This window comes from Anabrus simplex, chromosome 1 (assembly GCF_040414725.1).
Source record: "Anabrus simplex isolate iqAnaSimp1 chromosome 1, ASM4041472v1, whole genome shotgun sequence".
Classification (NCBI taxonomy): domain Eukaryota; kingdom Metazoa; phylum Arthropoda; class Insecta; order Orthoptera; family Tettigoniidae; genus Anabrus; species Anabrus simplex.
Genome location: NC_090265.1, coordinates 245558420 through 245583187, shown reverse-complemented (window position 1 = coordinate 245583187; position 24768 = coordinate 245558420). Strand labels below are relative to the sequence as shown.

Sequence of the window (24768 nt, the reverse complement as noted above, 5' to 3'; positions counted from 1 at the left end):
ATAAATTTTGTAATGTAGTACTTTTTGAAGGTATTTAAAAATTAAATTTTAGGCGCCTTTCCCTAAATTACCATTTCATCCAGGGTGAACAAAATTGTTTATAGCCTAGACTGTAGTTTCTTATTCCCCAACTCTATATACCGATTTTCATTAAATTCTGTTTACCCATTTTCTTATGGCTCGGCGCTTATATGGACTTAGCAATAAAAATACAAATTCATGAATATCTCCGTTATCATAGCCAGTAGGTTAAAATGTATAAGACATAAATGATTGGAAATTTAATTATATATAACTTAAGGTAAAGTATTCTATGAAAGTAAAGAATGATTACTTTCATACAAGCAAATATACAACATTGTATAGCGGCCTCTAGGGTACTTAATAGAAGTATCCAGAAAGGCGGGTTTTCGGTCGCCCTGATACAAGAACCCTGGCTTAGACAGGGACATATCATGGGACTAAATTGTGCAGGTTTCACTCTATTCAGTGGAATAGCAGAGGAGAAGCCTAGAGCATGTATACTAGTTAAGGATCATAACGCTTGGGCTATACCGGGTTTCATTACTAGAGACCTAGTAGCAGTCCTAATGAGATATGAAGAGGGCGGACAGCCAAGAGACTTGGTTGTCTGTTCTGCATATTTCCAAGGAGACTCTGAATCTCCACCCCCGCCGGAGGAGTTCAAGAGACTGGTGATATACTGTAGGAAACAAGGATTAAACCTCGTAGTAGGATGTGATGCCAATGCTCATCATAGCATTTGGGGAAGTAAAAATACAAACCGAAGGGGAGAGCACCTCATAGAATTTCTATGTACAACTGATCTTGAGATCATGAATATTGGTGATACCCCTACCTTCATTAATAATAGGAGCGAAGGGATCATAGATCTTACCCTGGGTTCCATGGGAATCATGCAGGAATTTAAAGACTGGAAGGTCTCTCTGGAGCCTTCCTTGTCAGATCATAGACACATTGTGTTTTATATAGAGGGCTCCATCGAGATCCCGTCTTACAGAAACCCTAGACGAACCGATTGGATATCTTTTAGGGAGGACGTGAGGAGGGGACTGGAGGGAGGACCCTCAAATATAATTAAAAACAAAGAGGAGCTGGAGCTCAGTGTGAGTTTCCTCACACGGACACTGGTTACCTCTTATGAATTAAACTGCCCTATTGTTAAGGCAAAAAGAGTAACAGGAAGCTTCAAGTGGAATAGTTATCTTGAACACCTGAGGAGAAATACACGAAGGCTCTGGAATAAATACAGGGAACTTCAGGATCAAGAAAGCCTAGATTCTTACAAAGAATCTCAAAGAAGGTACAAGTCAGAAGTCAAGAAGGCTTCTAGGAAATCTTGGAGACAATTTTGTGACTCCATTGAAAGTCAACATGAAGCGGCAAGGCTTCATAAAATTTTAACCTTGGATAGAAGGGCAAGGCTGGGCTCATTGGAGACTCCTTCTGGTGGATACACATCCACAGAGGGGGAGACCCTGAGCTTACTGCTTGATGCCCACTTTCCAGGTTCGGTAATCACGAATAGTGAGGTAGAATCGAGCGGATCCTTCAGACCCGATAAAAGTGGCTGGAGGGAAGCCGCAGAGATTGTTACCCCAAGAAGGGTTAAGTGGGCATTAGAATCCTTTGCCCCTTACAAAAGCCCAGGTGTGGATGGGATCTTCCCGGCGCTTCTTCAGGAGGCGGGGGGGGGGTCCTTATACCATACCTGGTCAGAATCTTTAGAGCCTGTCTCACTATGGGGTACGTGTACTCCTTGTGGCGTCAGGCGAAGGTGGTATTTATACCTAAACCCGGAAGGTCTTCATATACTAGACCTAAGGATTATAGACCCATTAGTCTAACGTCTTTTCTACTTAAGACCTTGGAAAGACTGGTGGATAGACATATCAGGGAGAAAGTATTAAGAGACTTTCCCCTGCATTCTCATCAACATGCATATCAACCAGGGAAGTCGGTTGAGACGGCACTACACCAGCTGGTTTCTAGGCTGGAGAGTGCCTTGGATCAGCAACAACTTGCTATGGTTGTATTCCTAGATATAGAAGGGGCCTTTAACTATACATCTTTGGGCTCCATAGAACGTAGTCTAGAGAGAAGAGGAGTGAGCAGTATGCTCATAAAATGGATTATGGCCTCACTGCAGGGCCGTCAAGTTCTGTTTACTCTCAACGCTGTAATGTTGAGAGCTAATATAGACAGGGGGTGTCCACAGGGAGGAGTATTATCACCAACATTATGGTGTCTGGTAGTGGATGAACTACTTACCAGGTTAAATGTTGGAGGAATATACGCCCAAGGCTATGCAGACGACATAAGCCTGATGGCGGTAGGAAATTTCCCCAGTACGGTTTCCGAACTCGTACAGAGCTCTCTACGTAGGGTGGAAAGATGGTGTCACGAGACAGACTTGTCGGTTAATCCCGATAAGACGGAGCTCGTGGTATTTACCAGGAGGAGGAGGCTAGACGGACTGTCAGAGCCTTTCCTATTCGGACAAAAATTAGTTAAGACAACCTCGGTTAAGTACCTAGGGGTAATCCTTGAGGCAAGACTGAGTTGGAAGAAACATATAGATCATAAGGTGGATAAGGCTCGCAAGATTATGTGGGCCTGTCGCAGGGCCGTCGGGAAGACTTGGGGCCTAAGACCTAGGGTGGTCCAGTGGCTCTATATCTCCATTGTACGGCCCACGATCACCTATGCATCTATAGTCTGGTGGCCAGGCTCAGAGAGTAAAACTGTGAGCACCAAGTTAAACAGTGTCCAAAGACTTGCGTGTCTAGGAATAACAGGGGCACTGGATACTACACCATTATGTGCAATGGAGGCCATCCTAGGTTTTCCCCCCTTACATTTATATGTTAAGGTAATAGCGGGAATGAGTGCCTATCGCCTTTGGTCACTCGGAGGATGGTCCTTCAAAAACCCGAATAGAGGTCATGCCTCTATTCTTACAAGGCTTCACCAGACTTGCCCTATGACAATGATGATCGGGGATCTGATGAAGCCTAGCTTTAATTTGAATTATAAATTCACAGTGGTGATACCCACAAGGGAGGAGTGGGCCGCGGACGCTGGGGCCCGTCTTAAGTCTGGGGGCTGTACATGGTACACAGATGGCTCGCGGACGGAGGCGGGCACAGGCGCCGGGGTCTGGGGGCCTAAGACAAGGCTCTCCCTTCCTATGGGTAAATATGCTACTGTTTTCCAGGCTGAAGTATACGCAATACTAGCCTGTGCTTTAAATATATGGAAAATGCCTGGACACAGAAGACACATCACTATATGTAGTGATAGCCAGGCAGCGTTAAAAGCACTATGTGCAGTTAAAACAACATCAAAACTGGTTTGGGAATGCCAAAGGATGTTAGATCAGCTGTGTGAGCTTAGCTCAGTTACCTTATTATGGGTTCCTGGGCACACAGGAATCAGTGGAAATGAAGAAGCTGACAAACTAGCGAAACAGGGCTCAGTGGGTTCCTTCACAGGACCAGAGCCCTTCCTGGGAGTGTCACTCCGAAGTGTGAGACTGGCAATATCCCAATGGATAAACCAGTCTCACCTAGATATTTGGAAGAGGTTAACCATAGCAAGACAGGCACGTGAACTTATCAAAGGGCCTAGTCAAAGCTATAAAAAGGTCCTAATGAATTTGAATAGGACCAGAATGAGAATGGTAGTTGGACTGTTAACAGGCCACAATACCTTACAGAGACACCTACACATCATGAAAATCACCCAGGATCCTATGTGTAGAAGATGCGGTAAGGAGGAGGAGACCTCCGCGCATGTGTTATGTCAGTGCGAGGCTTTTGCAGGCACTAGACATCGATACCTGGGCTCACATTTTGTGAGCCTGGAGGACATCAGGAACGCCAAAATCCGAACACTGGTATCCTTTATAGGAGCACTAGGTCTGGACTAGGCAAACCCGTTCAAGGGGCACAAAGGGTCTTCATAGACCTACGTGTGGAGCTCTGCGAAAACAGGGCTCACCCATTTCTTATCTATCTATCTATATATAACTTAAGTTATGTAGTATTTATCAACAGAACCATTAATAACAGATATTTGAGAATTAAATTTTAGGCCTTCCCCTAAACTACCATTTTGCTCAGTGTGAATAAAATGATTCATAGCCTAGATTATAGAGGCTCATTCCCCGACTTTACATACTGATTTTCATTAAATTCTCTGTAGCCTTTTCTTGTGATGCGCGTACGTACGTACATACAGACAGACGGACAGACAGGCAGAAATTATGGGAAAGTAAAACGTGCATTTCCTTGTTACTGTGGAAATGACCAATACAGAAATACCATTCTGTTTAAATTCTGAGCAATGTACAGACAAAAGTCTTATATATATAGATTTGAAATGAGGTCATATCTATCTATGCAGAATATTGGCTTTTATCACACTGGTGTGAGTTAGCTTACCCAATTTATTTTCATTTCAAGCAGGACGTTTTCACCATCGTTTTGCACCACGTCGTTCGACCCTCCGATTAATACAGCAACGTCACTCTCTCCCAAGTCTGATGTTTTGTCTTCTATGTCTTTCACGACGACAGGATAAACACCAGCTGATGCTTCTACATTGTGGTTATTGACAAACAGTGCTATCTCACCAGCCTGGATGTCATGTACAATATTAGTATTTTTTTAAACTTCTTCTTCACTTGCTTTTGGTTTGATTTATCTGTCTTTGGTGTTTTAATTGCTGTACACTGTGAGAGACTCGCTATGTGGGCAGTTCTGAGACGCTTTGGCTGTCCTGAGCATTTTGTGGGCCTGGTGCAAGCACTTCATTATGGTATGACTGGACAGATTCTCCATCAAAATAACTTCTCCACACCATTCCCAATCACACATGAATTAAAGCAGGGTTGCGTAATTGCTCCAACTGTGGTTGCCTTGTATTTGGCGGCCATGCTCTATGAAACATCAGACAACCCCGGCATAGAGATTAAATACTGCTTTGATGGTGGCCTCTTCAACTTGTCCAGACTTCACTCGCGAAGACATACCAGTGTTACTAGAGTAACTGAAATGCAGTATGCTGATGATACCACATAACCGGCTCTTACACCTGAGGAACTGCAACAGTCAGTCAACAGTTTCAAGACCGGGCGAGTTGGCCATGCGGTGTTAGGAGCACGCAGCTGTGAGCTTGCATCCAGGAAATAGTGGGTTTGAATCCCACTGTCGGCAGCCCTGAAGATGGTTTTCCATTTTCACACCAGGCAAATGCTGGGGCTGTACCTTAATTAAGGCCACGACCGCTTCCTTCCCATTCCTAGGCCTTTCCTATCATCCCATTGTCACCATAAGACCTATCTGAGTCGGTGCGACGTAAAGCAAATAGAAAAAAAGAAAAAGAAAAAACAGTTTTTAGGATGCATATGACCTTTTTGGCCTCATCATCAACACCAAAAAAAACCAAGGTACTTTCGCAGCCTGCACCAGGACTAAAATTCCAAAATTTAACATTACCATCTCAAACACCAAACTAGAACAAACAGACTACTTCACTTATTTTGGGAGTATCTTGTCAAAGAGCTGTACTTCAGAACAGGATGTGGAAAACAGGCTTTGTGCTGCTCATGTGGCCTTTGGCCGACTATCACACAGTCTTCAGGATTAAAAACCTTACAGTTTGCACAAAACTTTAAGTTTATTGGCTCTATTGTGATTAAAGAATCTATGTTTTGCCAAAGTAGCTTTTTCAACCAAAAACAATACGAAACATAGATTCTTTAATCACAATAGAGCCAATAAACTTCAAGATGATGAATTCCAAGAATCTGGCATTTATAAGTTGACATGTACTCAGTGTAAAAAAACATATGTGGGACAATCAGGAAGGAGCTTCATAATTAGATATCAGGAACACGTCAATGCAGAGAAACACAGAAGATTATCTGCTATGGGAGCTCATATGAAAGAAGCAAACCACAAATTCACTAATATCAAACAGGACCTTCAAATCATACGTAAGCTCAATAAAGGAACACTAATGAGCAACCTAGAAAACATCTACATTATTCTTGATAAATTAGAAAATGGGGAACGGAATCTTAATGAAATGAATGAGCAAAAAGACCTCTTATACGAGCACATCAGTAAATACATGGAATGGGTTGACAGACAACAAATAAGACGAAAAAATGAAATAATAAAGCACGACGTCACGGAATCACTGCTAAGTCTCCCTCCTCCGTCAAATGATGTACTGGATGATGACACAACTCCACTTCCCTTTTCTTCTGTGGATTGCACGAACAATAAAACCGTGTCACATCGCTACTACACTAGGTCGTGCACAAAGACAGACCCCAAGGCAGCACGGAATAAACATCTTTCCAAGATATGATAACGTGAGGCAAGCTGCCCTAACCAGATGACCGCCATTTTATAACAGTGAATATTCCAAAGAACTTTTACCAATCAAACAGTCAACACAGCAAATATTTTTTCGATAACCTAAACATTAACGCTTGTGCTTATTGTCCAATATTTTTCATCTAAGTTTTCCTTATACAGCTGATGATGACCACTAAGTGGTCGAAACATGTTCTGTGAGTGATAATTTATATTTAATTTTGCCCAACGCAAAAAGTAAAGTATCGATCAGGTGGTTCTTTAATTATGTTGAGTATACTCATCGATACGGTCATGAAGTGGACAACTTGCAATACTGTGAGAGATCGCTCGTGCATTCTCTGTCTCTGCCACCCGGTGCCATCTTGCCTAAGAGGGTATCCTACTCAAAAAGACTTAAAAAATGGGAGTTTGCTAACAGTGCCCAGGAAACTGAAGTAGAAAAAATTATGAAAAATGACCATGGCTATGATGACAATCAACACCAATACCATCATCACCACTACACCATCATCAAGCAGACTGACCCAACAGATCTAACATAATGACAAAATGAATCATAATTAAACTATAATGGTATTCTCGGGGAATACATTTTTGGACGGATTGTTGATCTCGGTGTTTGGCCCCTTAAAACAACAATAATCATAAAATTTTGGGAAATTTTCTCAGAACATTTTTTCAGATGCTATAAGATACTTTCAAATTTTCTCAGCTTCCACTTCTAGGCATGCAAGGTCTTTATAGAGTCATTTTCCCATATTTTATGAGTCTTTCCTCATCTTGCCAATATCCTCATTGTTTGAAAGGTTGGAAATCTTGAATTCTCTACAATTACTATATAGGGGGCTGATAATATTGCTGTTTTGTTATTTAGAATTGTAGTAAACATCACTGCCAAAAGGAGTAGTGGTAAATGTTTAATCCATTATTGATTCTAAATTTTCTTAAACACCCAGAATGATTGTAAACATCGTTAATTAGTTGGTATGTTGTAATTTAGTATTTTGTCCTAGTCTTATATCCATTTCTTATCATGTTTTGTTTATTTCTAACTTTATATTTTGTATGCAGACTGTGGAGCAAAAAATATCCCATATGCATTGAACTGAAGAGTTTCTCCAAGTTCGGAATTCAGTATTTGAAGGGGAGAAGTGATGTAGAGGACGGAAATGAACATCCCGATGTTGGTTCCATTGATAGTGGAGCTGCTACCCCAAGCATTGAAGATGATAATGTGGATATAACTGATGCAGGTAAATAAAGTAGACACTCATTATGGTGTACCTTGTGCTCTGGTGTATATTGAATATGTCAAAGGTAATTAACCACAGACATTTATACTTTCTTTCATCTATAACCCCAGTTAATATTGATTGACCCCATTGAATTTCATTTCATTCACCAACTTGTTGCCAAGGAGTGTGACAGTCACTCCTATAGGTCCAGTACTTATTAAACACTTTGTGAACATACTCAATTTCTGTGAAGGAGCATTCTGGTTTTAATAGCATGTATCGCTAGTGAAATTTTCTACTTTTAACATTTTAGGAACCACTGTATAGATTGGAACCCCTATTTTACACCACTCTGAGGACTATTTTCAAAAAAAAAATGTAAAATCATGAATAATATTTCTTTTGCACAGATTTTTTCCCCATTTCTGATGTATAATTGTCGCTGATGGTGAGTTGATAGAATCTGTGCAATCATTTAATTCTGAATTTGTCATGAAACAGTCATTGAAAGAAACTAAGGAACTGACATTTTTGAAGAAGCCAATTGAATATTTTTTGTTGCTGTGAAATTGAAGTCAATTGAATATTTTTTGTGTTGGGGTAAATTCATGTAAATTTCTGTGTGTTTTAATTTTGTGAAATTTGTGTATTTAAAGAATTTTCAGAACTTACAGGAAAGACTGTGAACTGTTAATATTTAATAATCATTATGAGTGTTGGAAGACATTGATATTGGAGATCTCCAGTAATGTGTTTGTTGTAACACATTTTTTGTATCACCCTGTAGTTGCCACGTGGAGGCTTCGATCACGAAATCGCCGAGTTTCGCAATCAAAACCTCTAGAATACATTTCTTATATTACCATATATGGTGCTGTTATTCTATGGGTGAAAATAATGCTAATTTGTATTGGTGAAACTTCGGGTCGAATCTTAGGTAGCTTCCTTGATTGGCTGTTTGAGTATTTCCCAGTTTCCGGCCTTTTGGCTCCTCAGCAGGAGCAAGGCTCTGTTCAGCATCTTTGGTTTTCGTACGTCTTAACGATCGGACGCACCTTGTAAACTTTAATTTTTTTCTTCCGAGTGCGCAACCACATTATGTAAATTTTTCCATATTCTATTCCATTTGAAACTCACTTAATATCTCGGGTTTGTTTCCCGCATCGTTTGGAGATGATTGGTTTGAAAATTGTAATTCATGTAAAAATTTGGGTGATTCTCTTTGATTGACATAACCAGTGGTCAGTTGTTTTATTTGAATTTTTTATTCAGTATGGTTTCTTTTTATGTTTTTAGTATAATAAATCCATTTTACCTGATTTCTCGAGTCCTCATTCACTAGATTTATGTACATATTACCTGTCCATGTACTTAAATGTATTTTTTTATATTTGCAATTGACCCTATTTGGACGCACCACATGCTTCTACCCCTGAGCTAGGACGAAATTAGAATAGGATATGGTACAGTGTGATCCCCTTATTGCGCTTAAGAAAGCTCTAAACACGGAAGGATATGAACACATTTTAAAACATTGTGTACTGCGTAGAGTAGAGGACCAATTTAGAGATAATGTCCAGGTAGAGGAGGAGACTAAGGCCAAAGAAGTAATAAAATTTACATATGATAACAATGACATTTACAATAAGATACAAAAGTTGAAAACTAGAAAAGCGGCTGGAATTGATCAGATTTCTGGGGATATACTAAAGACAATGGGTTGGGATATAGTACCATATCTGAAGTACTTATTTGATTATTGTTTGGTCGGAGGAGCTATACCAGTTGAATGGAGAGTTGCTATAGTGGCCCCTGTGTATAAAGGAAAGGGTGATAGACATAAAGCTGAAAGTTACAGGCCAGTAAGTTTGACATGCATTGTATGTAAGCTTTGGGAAGGCATTCTTTCTGATTATATTAGACATGTTTGTGAAATTAATAACTGGTCCGATAGAAGGCAATTCGGTTTTAGGAAAGATTATTCCACTGAAGCTCAACTTGTAGGATTCCAGCAAGATATAGCAGATATCTTGGATTCTGGAGGTCAAATGGACTGTATCGCGATTGACCTGTCTAAAGCATTTGATAGGGTAGATCATGGGCGACTACTGGCAAAAATGAGTGCAATTGGACTAGACAAAAGAGTGACTGAATGGGTTGCTATATTTCTAGAAAATAGATCTCAGAGAGTTAGAGTAGGTGAAACTTTGTCTGACCCTGTAATAGTTGAGAGGGAAGTTCCTCAGGGCAGTGTTATCGGACCTTTATGTTTTCTTATATATATAAATGATATGAGTAAAGGAGTGGAATCGGAGGTAAGGCTTTTTGCGGATGATGTTATTCTCTATAGAGTGATAAATAAGTTACAAGATTGTGAGCAATTGCAATGCGACCTCGAAAATGTTGTGAGATGGACAGCAGGCAATGGTATGTTGATAAACGGGGTTAAAAGTCAGGTTGTGAGTTTCACAAATAGGAAAAGTCCTCTCAGTTTTAATTACTGCGTTGATGGGGTGAAAGTTCCTTTTGGGGATCATTGTAAGTATCTAGGTGTTAATATAAGGAAAGATCTTCATTGGGGTAATCACATAAATGGGATTGTAAATAAAGGGTACCGATCTCTGCACATGGTTATGAGGGTGTTTAGGGGTTGTAGTAAGGATGTAAAGGAGAGTGCATATAAGTCTCTGGTAAGACCCCAACTAGAGTATGGTTCCAGTGTATGGGACCCTCACCAGGATTACCTGATTCAAGAACTGGAAAAAATCCAAAGGAAAGCAGCTCGATTTGTTCTGAGTGATTTCCGACAAAAGAGTAGCGTTACAAAAATGTTGCAATGTTTGGGTTGGGAAGAACTGAGAGAAAGAAGAAGAGCTGCTCGACTAAGTGGTATGTTCCGAGCTGTCAGCGGAGAGATGGCGTGGAATGACATTAGTAGACGAATAAATTTAAATGGCGTTTATAAAAGTAGGAAAGATCACAATATGAAGATAAAGTTGGAATTCAAGAGGACTAACTGAGGCAAATATTCATTTATAGGAAGGGGAGTTAGGGATTGGAATAACTTACCAAGGGAGATGTTCAATAAATTTCCAATTTCTTTGAAATCATTTAGGAAAAGGCTAGGAAAGCAACAGATAGGGAATCTGCCACCTGGGCGACTGCCCTAAATGCAGATCAGTATTGATTGATTGATTGATTGATTGATTGATTGATTGAATTCCGCGTCAATTTAGAGTACACCTGTTGTGGTATGCGTCCCTCGCTGATGTATATTAGGAGAGGACTGCCCCTCTATAGTGTCCCCTTCTCCGGGGTCGCTTAGTCGGCGAAATGAGAGTCCCAAAGGGTGGACTGTTCGCAGGGCCAACTTGCTGTTACGGGACCGACCGACAGAACATTTATTTTTACAGGGCCATTGGTGACTTACTTCTTACTTCTTCAATGATACTCCCTCCAACATTTTACTCTGCAACATTGAATTAATCATGTGATTAGCAATGCTATCATTTTCAATTGCAACACAGGTTTAGAAAATTCTCAGGTAAATTACTTTAATACCACTTTGAGAAACTTCACAATTGAAATTTGCATTTACTTATTTAAAAAAAAAATGTTAAAGATTTACTTTACCACACTTGTGAAAAATCCTTTCTAAATCATTTATCACTATCATGAAATTCTTTAGCTTATTCTTAATAAGTTCTATATAAATCACTTTTGGAAAACTCCTTACAATGTTTGAGATCGTCGTTATAAATTTTGGAAAACTCTTTACCACTTCGAGAAATTTCTTATGTTTGAAAATTTTGAAAAATCCTTTGGCGAACTTCCCCTCTCTCGTAGACTTCGCTCGACTGTATTCCTTTAGAATTCTTAATAACATTTCCTAACTAACTAGTATTCTATGGATGGATAGAGTATCACGCAACACTATGTGTAATCAACAACAACAATATCAATGCATCATCAATCACATCAAATACACAAAAGATAAGCATTCCTGGAATGATGTGGGTAAATGTCACGAAATAACATAATTCTAACAACTGTTTAAAAGTAGATTTATCACACAATAGAACTATAATATTTTTATTATTATTATTATTATTATTATTTTATTGTAACTTTCTCTTCCTCTTGAATTCGGTTGAAGACCCTTACAACATTACCTGACCAAAATGAGAACTCCTCATGACTGTAGTTATAAGATGAAATAGGATGACCAAAATTTTTCTCGATGAATAATCACCACCATCATTAGAAATATGCGTTTAAGAGCCTCGAGAAAATCAAATAATGATTAAGTCGTGCATTATTCATATCAGTTGTTGAGTGAAGAACAAGAACTATTATTAGTCCCTAAATCTTTTCATACCATCATAAATCACTATCACCATCATCACTCAATATAATCACTGTGATCCATTATAATTATTATGACTGATATGCACCCTAGTAGTCCCATATCGTCAATTCATCAAAATTTACTATCACAATGATCGCTCAGTTTTCTCAACAACTCGTTAAAATTTTCCGACCTTCATTATTATTATTAAAATTATTTTTATTTCCTACAATGGCTCCTAGAACGTTCTCTCGATGAGTTGTTCCTATTACTCGTCGATTACCTTCCCTTCTAGTATCAATTATCACACATGTCTAACAGCTTTTTAAGATTACGATTTAATCACAATTTACTCCTATTTAATCACATCCTCTTTGTCATGATTATTATTACCTTATTTTATTTTTATTATTATTATTCTCGTTATTATTAGGTCTTAATCCCTTATAATGTCCTTTTGAAGATCGTGATTACTTCTGACCTTGTAAACTCACTGGCAACAGGGATTACTCATCACCGAATTCGAAAAAAGGAAACCATTATTCCAAGAAAATGCAAAGATAGAACAATATTGAAATCACAGATCAACGAAGGAATGAATACTCTACCATCACCATTAAGTACAACATTACTAAAAAAACTACATTCCTCTAAGCAAGAATACAATCTACTAGGCATCTACTAAAAGAGAAGAAATTTTACAGCGGTACTTATAGTTCGGATGAGAGTTCGTGGCGTCGGGATGCTGCTATGGGCGTCGGTGTCCTCTTCCTCAGCTATGATGGTTTACAGGTGTACAAGGTCATCGTGTTGGCGTGCACACTGGAGTCTAATCCATCATGACCATGGCTACGTCCAGCATTGTCGTATTACTCCAGCAAAGTTCCGTAAAATTCCAAGCTTTTCCTCGTGTTCGTTGCATCTTGGCTGCTAAGTTTCACGGAGATAGCTGAAACTAAAATTCTGTATTAACAATAGAATCCACACTAGTTGTAACTCACTAAATTATTCACAACACTTAACTGGTGCAACGATGTATTTTCAGGTCCAGGTTTACTACCAGCTTCGACTTCCAAACACAGTCACCTAGTTACGATACGTCTTAAAGCTGACAAATAATATTACTGGTTACTACGATGTTTAAAAGCCAGATTATTTCTCGAATATTCCCTTAAGGTCGTGCCTTTCCTTTATAATGTCCAACGGAACATTCCATGAGTTTCTATTATAAAACTCGGCTTCAATAGACACACGAATTGTCTGCGGTTCAGCAAGTTCCACACGGGAAAATGTGCGGCTGTAATAAACCCGCTGAATACTGCATGGAGCTAACGACAAGTTGCACGGGCACTCAAAGCAATGGTTGTGCCTTACGAGAATTATACAGGTATTAACGTCGTCTGCAAATACTCTTCTTTTCCGTAGAGAATGCACTGTTCGTCTTCTCCGTAAGAATACGACTGTACGACTTTCTTCAAAATTATTCTGTCGTCGTTTCTTAAGGTACTCTTCTGTACTGTTCGGTGTTTCACAAGGGACTCTTCCTCGACTTTGTTCTAGAAAAATCCTAAGATTTTCTAGCACCTTCCTTTATTTCCATTGGCTGTTTGCCATCATGCGCCGTGATTCGTCTTTGACAGCTGTGAGTGGATTTTCGAGAATAATCTCCCCTCTCGTCTGTCAGTGTGTCAGGTGACGTAACTGCGTGCGCTGGCAGCCTTCAACAGCTGTTGACCTACTTTCGGCTGGCTCCCATCGGCACGGCACGGTAACAGCTGACACACGCGGTCTCGTAAACCAATATTCCGTAATAAAATTTTGTCTATCTTTCCTAAATTAACTGAGGCACCATTTAGATGTGTACATAAATCCCCCTTGGTTGATTTAGGATTTAATTAGCAGATTAAATCGTAACAGCTCAGTTCACTTTATCACATGTACACGTAAAATGTGCATGCCGTTCCAGCTCATTCTCCGGATTAATTCCTAGGATTTCTCCCGGACTTGTGATAAACACGTAAATTCCCAGCATTATTATAAGTAGCTCTAAACTGTCCGTCAAGGCTCTCCACTTTATAAGCATTGTTACCTAGGTTTTTAATTATTCTATAAGGTCCAATATGTAAAGGCGCGAACTTCGCGTAGAATTTCTCAACTGGACTTGAAATAGCTGGTTTACGGTGTAATACATATTCGCCAACATTTAAGGGACGATGAAATCTCTTCTTCCGGATTCTCCTCTGTCTTCGTCTGGCATGATCCACAAGGTTTTCTCTCGCCTGGAGAATGATCTCGGCATGTGTAGGACGTCTTTGATCCAGGTGCGGGATTACACCACCCCAAGTTCGGTCTGGATATTTATTGAAGTGGACGACTGATGGAATTAATTTCGTATCCTCATGCACCGTGTTATTTATCACTTCCATTATTATTGGCAACACGTTGATCCACAAGTCATGCCTGTTCTGACAATAAATTCTGCAGAACTTTGAAATCTCTTGCATTATTCGTTCAGTGGGATTACTTGCTGGATTACGGATCGAATTCATGGTGTGCTTGATCCCCATTTCTGACAGGCCTCGTTTGAACTCTTCAGCCGTAAATTGCGATCCGTGGTCAGTTAGAAGGACCTTGGGTTTCCCCATCATAGGGGTTATGTTTTTCTTTAATCTCCCTAGAACTGATTTTGCGTTTGCCTTCTGAATCGGAAATAGGGTCAGAAATTTTGAGAACACATCCATGGTCACAATTACAAATTTATGCTTAAATCTACTAGCTGGAATCGGGCCAAATAGGTCCATTGCGAATAGGCTTAGTGGTTCATCCGGAATAATAGGGACGGGTTTTTGCTTAGCAAGATGCGGACTGACTTTCGTTCTTTGGCACGTATCACAAGTGCGTAAAACTTTCCTTACCTACTGACGGAGTTTATCCCAAGTAAAGGTTTCCTTGATAGTCGCTACCTTCTTATCGAGTCCTGCATGACCCGTAATTCTATGCACATGCCATACTAATTCTTCCCGAATTTTCCTGGGTACCACAGCCTTTAATTTAACTTTCATGGGATCCACAAATTGATACAAAATATCCCCTTGGTAGAGGTACCGTTTAGCCTTCCGTTTCAGTGATTTATAACCGGGATCTCCTGGTTCGATCTTCCCAGACAGATAATCGATCAAAGGTCGTAAGGTTGCGTCCCTTTTCAGCATTTGTGGAAAATACTGCAGCTTTCGTAAGAGCTCCAAGTCATCTGGAATTAGCTCGATCTGATTAACTTTTATATCCGCTTCCGGATTACGGCTTAAATAATCCGCTAACACATTTTGTTCGCCAGGACAATGCTCGACTTCAATATCGAACTGTTGGACGAAAAGTGTCCACCTCATCACCCTCTCGCTACTCATTGTTGTGCGTGTCATGAACGTCAGGGCATGGTGATCTGTGCGGATTACTATGGGAAACTCATAAATTATTTTCCTCTATTGCTTCAGCGCATAAACTATAGCTAACATTTCCAGTTCCATTATGGTGTATCCTTTCTCATTTGGCCGTAGTTTTCTGCTTATGAAGGCAATAAAGCTCCTATCTTCCGGGTTTTCTGGGCTTTCCTGGAATAAGACCGCTCAGACTCCAATCTTCGAAGCGTCCGTCTGAACAACGAATGGTCGTTCATAATCGGGATAACTAAGTTTAACATTGTTTCTTAGCATTTCCTTAGTCTGGAGGAAAGCTTGTTCTTCTTCAGCTGACCATTTCCACTTTCGATCTTTTTTCAATAATTCCTGCAATGGCGATATGGTTTTCGTATAACCTGGGCAAAAGTTTGCGTAAAAAATTAACACATGCCTAGGAATTGACGCACATGTTTTAACTTTTTGGGCCGTGGAAAATCACAAATAGCGGTTATCTTGGCGGGATTGGGTTTAATGTTCTCCCCGTCGATAACATGGCCTACAAACTGGATTTCCCTCCGAAGGAACTGGGATTTCTTCAAATTAACTCGGAACCCTGCTTCCCCAAGATTTGCCAGTAGTTTCTCCAACTTTATCATGTGTTCTTCAAAGGTTTTGGAGGCAACGATGATATCGTCCACAAATCGAGTAGTAAACTCTTTTACCTCTAATGTCAGGCATCGATCTAAGGCCCTTAATAGAGCCGCCCCTGAATTCTTGATCCCAAATGGGAGACGAATGAACACATAGGTGTGTTGTCCATACAGGAATCCAGTGAATAGCCTAGATTTCTCCTCCAGCACAATATGGTAATAGGAAGAAGTCACATCCATGATCGATAACAGATTCATGCCTGAAAATCTCCGGAGTATATCCTTGACATTGGGCATCCTATCATTCTCTGGAATTAAACTTTCGTTGACAGTACGAGCGTCCAAACATAATCTGAGGGAACCATCTGGCTTAGGGACAATAACGATAGCTTTCAAATATGGAGTTCGGGCCTTCTCAATAATGCCATCTCTCTCCATTTCCTCGATCACTTTCCCCACTCTATCATGATATTTATCCGGGATAGGGTATATCTTTTTCTTATACGGAGACCAATCATTCATTAGCAGGGTATATTTAAAGTCGGGAATTACCCCTGGCTTATCTGCAAACACCGCCCTATATTTCAATAGTAATGACTCAACTGCCAATTTTTGTTCGGGAGTTCCCTCTACCTCTTGAGCTTTAGTTTTTATTTCCTCAAGAAAAACTTCTTCTTTCCCCGGGTCTACCAATATATCCTGGGTATCATCCCGCGATGACAATTGGTTAGTAACCAATTCTTGACATGAAGTATTTTCACTATCATCTAGGGATACGATTTTTGAACATTCATTCATTCTTAACACAACCTGATTTGATTCAAATTTAATCTGAGCCTGGTAATACTGTAAGAAATCTACTCCTAGGATCATATTATGTTGGATCCGAGACATTACCACGAAAATGTGAGGAAATTCTGAAGTTCCTATCCGTGGGGTAAGAAAAACTTGCATTTTACATTCCACGGACTTATCCGGTATGATGCCCCTAATCTTCATGTTAGATACCGAGATTGACGGTATGTCACCTTTCTCCTGCAGCTCCTTTAATAAATTGTTGGATATAACGCTGATAGTGGCTCCGGTGTCGATGAGACAAGACACTTTTCTGTCAAATACTCGTGCCGTAATGACAGGTAATTTGCCCTTATTCAGGTTGCTATCCGAACGTCTTTCTTCCAGTAAATCCTGTGGTCATGTGAGCCATGTGTCCACCTGAATTATTTCATAGCTGCTCCCTTGTCCATTCGCCAATACATCTTTTTTTTCCTCAGTTAAAAATTGACGTTTTTTTTTCACTCCTGACTTATTTCGGATTTATGCGCCATCTCTTCCTCTTCTTTCCGTCTTCTCCTTTCCTCCTGGAAAGCGAAGGATTCTGAGCCTGTCACATCCGGATCGGTGTTTTGACTTAAAATAGCTCTTCTCCATTTTTCGCCTTCTTCCGCTTTTCTCTTCAGCTCCTGGACATATTCTTTGTTTTCTTCGTTTGTCCCCCTTGGTTGATGAAACTGGTAATAACTCCTTCCCATTTCGGTGGAATATCTTGCTCCTCGAGAACTTCGGTCAAAATAACGATCTCTTCCTCTTGTTCTCCTCGAATAGGGCTGGTATCCACGGAAGTTCCTCTGTGCTCTTCGTTCTTCTCTGGTTTCATTTCTCTCGGGTCTTTCTTGGGTCTGCACCTCTTTGTTTTTCTGTGGGATGCCTGTCCTTTCTTTCTCAGCATAAGTCATGTGGATTTCATGACTTAGGGCACGAGTATTTCGGGCATGATCCTTAAATGTCATATCCAGCCGTCTCAATACTCTTTCGAGTTCAATCGCCGTTCGAATGTTCGATGCTATTAATATCCTCTGGACAACTGGAGGTAGTTGTCGGATAATAACGCAGCATAGTTCCTCCTCTGGTAGTGGATCATCTAGTTCTCTAATTTTTCTAATCTGATTTGAGCAAAATTCAGAAAACTTCGTGGGAAGTGACAAAGCATATTTACGGGCATACCATTCCATCTTCAAATTGTGTTGAATGTCTGAATTCCAAAATTTATCTAAAAATGCGGCTTTAAACCCGTTGAAGTCATTAAAACTGTACCGGAATGCCATAAACCAAGTATGAGCCGAAGAATCTAAGTATTTCTCCGTGACTCGTAATTGTCTTTCCGGAGGTATGTCATTATCTCGGAAATATTCTTGCAAGTCCTTAATAAAGGTTTTCGGTGTTGGCCCATTCTGATTATTGAACTTCCGAGGTTGGTTATCCTGCAATTGTATAATGTTCACTATCTGCTGCCTGTTTCCTCGGTTATCCGCTTGAATTGGTGATGCGGTATTGCTTCCGGCTTGACCTTGAGCTTCCACCTCCTGTACCACATTAGGAGTAGAACAAACAAATCCTGTCTTAAATTGTTGTTCCATCTTTGATTGCCTCTCTATCACAGAAGCAGTCACAACTTGTGTGCCATCACTATGCTTCCGTAACGTTTGTATTTCGGTTGACATGCTCAACATTTCGTCTGACATTTCCTTTATCTTGTCTTCTATTTGTCCTACTTTTCCACGAGATGTAAGAAGTTTGTGGTCCATTTTGGACACTACTTCTTCGATAGCTTTCTTGTTGTCATTTACAACTGTTTTCAGCCCATCTACTTCGATTGTAATGGTTTCTTGGCTCATTTTGATTTCCTGTCGAACTCCTTTGTCGACCTGAATTATGCTATCGCACATTTCTTTAAATCGTTTAGTCCATCTTAGTTGAGCATCGGTCGTGTTTTCCTTGTGTGTTTTTATCTGGGCACTAAGCTCAGTAATTTTCGCTTCTACCTCAGTCTTATGTTTGCTCATATTGTCGACCATCGTTTTCTTGAGTGCGCCTAGTCTCTCATTAAATTCTTGAGCTATACTAGCTACTGAATTAGTAACCGTCCTTTCGATTTCTTGTTTTAATTTTGCCTGACTATCTTTAATTTCCTGAGCTAACCTAGTCTGGTTATCTTTAAATTCAGTCCTAATAGAGTCAACACTGGCTTTAGTTTCAGCCTTTATAGACTCCGCACTAGCCTTGCTTTCCGACCTCATCCGCGATTGACTAAGTTCCAGTCTTTCAATACTGGCTTTATTTTCCGCTCACATCTCCGATTGATTACGTTCAAGTCTTTCAATACTAGCTTTAGTTTCGGCTTTCATAGATTCGGCACTGGCCTTACACTCGGTTCTCATAGACTCAATACTGGCTTTATTTTCCGCTCTCAGCTCTGTTATCATCCGAGCTAAAGTACTCAAATCCATTCTAATTCATATACATTGTGCTTGCCAACAACGATGAACCTGTACATCTTTGCCCCATTTGCCTGAACTTCATCAGAAATTGCCAAAGAATTTGTCAAATTACAAAGTATGAAACCAACAAGCATGCCTCCGTACTACAACAAGTAGACCTATACCAAAGCAATGTCCAGCTGCATTATGTCATTACCAACCTTGGTATCTCTATCCATTCAATTGTCACCAGTAAACCAAGTACAAATTACCATCTTCTTGCTTTTGCGCCACGATAGTGATCGCCTAAGCAACAAGATCGTAAATATAACAAAAAAAAAAAATTTTGCCCTGAAAATCACTTACCAAAAAGATCAATGCCTGAGCAGTGAGGTTTTTGGTATGGCCCTGAAAGCTGGGCGCCACCGCGGTCGTAATGTCCCCTTCTCCGGGGTCGCTCAGTCGCCAAAATGAGAGTCCCAAAGGGTGGACTGTTCGCAGGGCCAACTTGCTGTTACGGGACCGACCGACAGAACATTTATTTTTACAGGGCCAATGGTGACTGGATAGGAGACATAATGTTGAATGAAAATCAGGACAAAATAACAACAATGTTTATTAAAATAATGAAAACTCCGTCTGGACAAATGCACCAAAAAAAACCATAATACAATATTTCACCAAAGTGATTCAATTCATTATTGCTTGTGAACAAATAAAATGACTGAGTTCTTGCATACTTCTCGGTTTCATTTGATTCCATTACTTCTTCAATGATACTCCCTCCAACATTTTACTCTGCAACATTGAATTAATCATGTGATTAGCAATGCTATCATTTTCAATTGCAACACAGGTTTAGAAAATTCTCAGGTAAATTACTTTAATACCACTTTGAGAAACTTCACAATTGAAATTTGCATTTACTTATTAAAAAAAAATTGTTAAAGATTTACTTTACCACACTTGTGAAAAATCCTTTCTAAATCATTTATCACTATCATGAAATTCTTTAGCTTATTCTTAATAAGTTCTATATAAATCACTTTTGGAAAACTCCTTACAATGTTTGAGATCGTCGTTATAAATTTTGGAAAACTCTTTACCACTTCGAGAAATTTCTTATGTTTGAAAATTTTGAAAAATCCTTTGGCGAACTTCCCCTCTCTCGTAGACTTCGCTCGTCTGTATTCCTTTAGAATTCTTAATAACATTTCCTAACTAACTAGTATTCTATGGATGGATAGAGTATCACGCAACACTATGTGTAATCAACAACAACAATATCAATGCATCATCAATCACATCAAATACACAAAAGATAAGCATTCCTGGAATGATGTGGGTAAATGTCACGAAATAACATAATTCTAACAACTGTTTAAAAGTAGATTTATCACACAATAGAACTATAATATTTTTATTATTATTATTATTATTATTTTATTGTAACTTTCTCTTCCTCTTGAATTCGGTTGAAGACCCTTACAACATTACCTGACCAAAATGAGAACTCCTCATGACTGTAGTTATAAGATGAAATAGGATGACCAAAATTTTTCTCGATGAATAATCACCACCATCATTAGAAATATGCGTTTAAGAGCCTCGAGAAAATCAAATAATGATTAAGTCGTGCATTATTCATATCAGTTGTTGAGTGAAGAACAAGAACTATTATTAGTCCCTAAATCTTTTCATACCATCATAAATCACTATCACCATCATCACTCAATATAATCACTGTGATCCATTATAATTATTATGACTGATATGCACCCTAGTAGTCCCATATCGTCAATTCATCAAAATTTACTATCACAATGATCGCTCAGTTTTCTCAACAACTCGTTAAAATTTTCCGACCTTCATTATTATTATTAAAATTATTTTTATTTCCTACAATGGCTCCTAGAACGTTCTCTCGATGAGTTGTTCCTATTACTCGTCGATTACCTTCCCTTCTAGTATCAATTATCACACATGTCTAACAGCTTTTTAAGATTACGATTTAATCACAATTTACTCCTATTTAATCACATCCTCTTTGTCATGATTATTATTACCTTATTTTATTTTTATTATTATTATTCTCGTTATTATTAGGTCTTAATCCCTTATAATGTCCTTTTGAAGATCATGATTACTTCTGACCTTGTAAACTCACTGGCAACAGGGATTACTCATCACCGAATTCGAAAAAAGGAAACCATTATTCCAAGAAAATGCAAAGATAGAACAATATTGAAATCACAGATCAACGAAGGAATGAATACTCTACCATCACCATTAAGTACAACATTACTAAAAAAACTACATTCCTCTAAGCAAGAATACAATCTACTAGGCATCTACTAAAAGAGAAGAAATTTTACAGCGGTACTTATAGTTCGGATGAGAGTTCGTGGCGTTGGGATGCTGCTATGGGCGTCGGTGTCCTCTTCCTCAGCTATGATGGTTTACAGGTGTACAAGGTCATCGTGTTGGCGTGCACACTGGAGTCTAATCCATCATGACCATGGCTACGTCCAGCATTGTCGTATTACTCCAGCAAAGTTCCGTAAAATTCCAAGCTTTTCCTCGTGTTCGTTGCATCTTGGCTGCTAAGTTTCACGGAGATAGCTGAAACTAAAATTCTGTATTAACAATAGAATCCACACTAGTTGTAACTCACTAAATTATTCACAACACTTAACTGGTCCAATGATGTATTTTCAGGTCCAGGTTTACTACCAGCTTCGACTTCCAAACACAGTCACCTAGTTACGATACGTCTTAAAGCTGACAAATAATATTACTGGTTACTACGATGTTTAAAAGCCAGATTATTTCTCGAATATTCCCTTAAGGTCGTGCCTTTCCTTTATAATGTCCAACGGAACATTCCATGAGTTTCTATTATAAAACTCGGCTTCAATAGACACACGAATTGTCTGCGGTTCAGCAAGTTCCACACGGGAAAATGTGCGGCTGTAATAAACCCGCTGAATACTGCATGGAGCTAACGACAAGTTGCACGGGCACTCAAAGCAATGGTTGTGCCTTACGAGAATTATACAGGTATTAACGTCGTCTGCAAATACTCTTCTTTTCTGTAGAGAATGCACTGTTCGTCTTCTCCGTAAGAATACGACTGTACGACTTTCTTCAAAATTATTCTGTCGTCGTTTCTTAAGGTACTCTTCTGTACTGTTCGGTGTTTCACAAGGGACTCTTCCTAGACTTTGTTCTAGAAAAATCGTAAGATTTTCTAGCATCTTCCTTTATTTCCATTGGCTGTTTGCCATCATGCGCCGTGATTCGTCTTTGACAGCTGTGAGTGGATTTTCGAGAATAATCTCCCCTCTCGTCTGTCAGTGTGTCAGGTGACGTAACTGCGTGCGCTGACAGCTGTTGACCTACTTTCGGCTGGCTCCCATCGGCACGGCACGGTAACAGCTGATACACGCGGTCTCGTGAACCAATATTCTGTAATAAAATTTTGTCCATCTTTCCTAAATTAACTGAGGCACCATTTAGACGGGTACAATAGGCCTCTGCGCTTAATTTAATTTCCGTTGTTACCTTTCCTTGTAACATTTTTAGATTGCGTTGTAAGATGTTTGTAATTCTCTCATATTCCCAATTAAATTTTCATTGTAAATTTCAACATATAATTATGCTCACTTATTTAAATGTAATTGTAATTTTGTGTAAATATTCACTTTGCTGAAGAACCACCGATAGGAACCTCGTGGTTCGATTTAACCTTTTTCTTAACTGAAGATGTTATATTATTAATTGGTGTTCTTTATTCCGTGTTTAAATTCCATATGTTGAGTAAAGTCAGACAAAAGGGTTAATGTTCTCACGTTTCTTTCCCTACAACGTCACGTAAGATCTCGTCCTCTGTAGGGTTTCCCGGCCTGCTTCCCATACATCCTTTCTCTAGTTGTCATGTTGGTTATCCTGCATTGCTATGTGGTTGAAATTTAAAATGTTTTTCCGGGTGTATCATCAGCTGACGTTATTCTTTCAGGTTTGTTATTTTGGATTATTAAAACATTACTTGTTTTATATGTACCTTGTTTTATGTGCTCTCTTCTGTAAAAGGGGGGTACATCTGTTAGCTGAGGCATGGTTGTAGAAGAAAGAGATGCGAGAGCAGTAACCCTTAACTAACCTAAAATAACCTGGTATCATCTCCTAACGCAATTTGTTGTTAAAGCAATCGCTTTCAACAGACGAAGTATGTGCATCTTTGACCCTTGTTAAAGAAAAATTTACTGAATTCGAAGCTATTCTGTTGTCCTTTTGTTCCTTTAAACCATCCAATGCTCAGTTAATACGTGTGAAAGCCCAAGTCCAGCATTACGTGGACAGGATTCACGACCTGTTAACTCTTAATTTATCTATAAATGAGCGACAGGAATGTGAGCTGTTGGTTATCAAAATTTTCTGGGATTTTCGATAAAATTGTAGGCTTGCTAGAAGGCAATGCGTCGTCTAGCTCCAGTTCTGTAGTTGATGTGTTTGCTCCATCTGAAACTTGTAACAGTGAAACTATCTCGGTATCTACTGCTTCACAATTTAGTAATGTGGTAACTTGTAATAATGTTCCCCTGCAATCCTGTTATATTTACAAGTGCTTCTTTGCCTGTGAATAATGCCAGTGATGCTTCTTGTACACAAGTTGGTATGTCTAGCGTTCCTATGGGAACTGTTAATTCTACTGTGTCTTTATCTCAACCTTCGGTTGCGACCCAAGTTGTTTCTCTTCCTATTGTGCAAAGATATCCCCATGTCCATGTGTCACCTGTAGCAAATGCTTTGGTGGTGTCACAAATGTGCGAAAATGTTTCGCAGATGCGAATATCTATGCCGGTTTCGATGCAATCTAGCTGTGGTCGTAACCTCACTTTTAGTACACTCACCCTTTCCCAGGGGCGTTCAAGTCAAGATTTCTATACAACTGCGATGCCTTCTCTTAATCCAGTCCTGTTCAGGTACCTACTATGCCTGCTGTTTCTCAAATGTTTGCTAATTTACCTCACCCATTAACTGCTCTATTTAAGGGCGTATCTAAGTTCACCGCTAATTCAATCAAAGAGATTCTTACATTTCTGCGTTTCTTGGTTGAATTTAAAGATCAATGTATAGTATATGCTTTAAGTAGTGATAATTTCTTCCAAGTTTTATATTCACATCCATCTAGAGCTCTTTCTGAGCATGTCATAAGAGCCATTTCTGAAAAGTGGACAGTTGACCAATTTCACGCGCATGTGCTTCAGTTCTTTATTCCTTCTCGTGCATTGTCTTCCTTGGTGCAAAAGCATTATTTTTGTGTACAGCATTTTAATGAAACATTGTCTGAATATATTTGGGACATTAAGTTCAATGCCAGGATTTTTATGCTCAACTATTGTGAGTCTCAAATGGTTGCTAGCATTGTTGAGGGTCTTGCACCAAATTATCGATCGTATCTTGCTCT

At 39.4% G+C, this 24768-nt stretch overlaps 1 protein-coding gene across 1 annotated transcript in view; it reads left to right on the top strand.

The window, feature by feature from the left end:
* Window positions 1-24768, top strand: part of LOC136862482 (testis-expressed protein 2) — a 483604-nt gene that overhangs the window by 210044 nt on the left and 248792 nt on the right. Inside the window, exon 7 of the mRNA XM_068225772.1 lies at window positions 7485-7666. Within this exon, the coding sequence (XP_068081873.1) occupies window positions 7485-7666 (182 nt within the window). The remainder of the gene's footprint in view (window positions 1-7484; window positions 7667-24768) is intronic.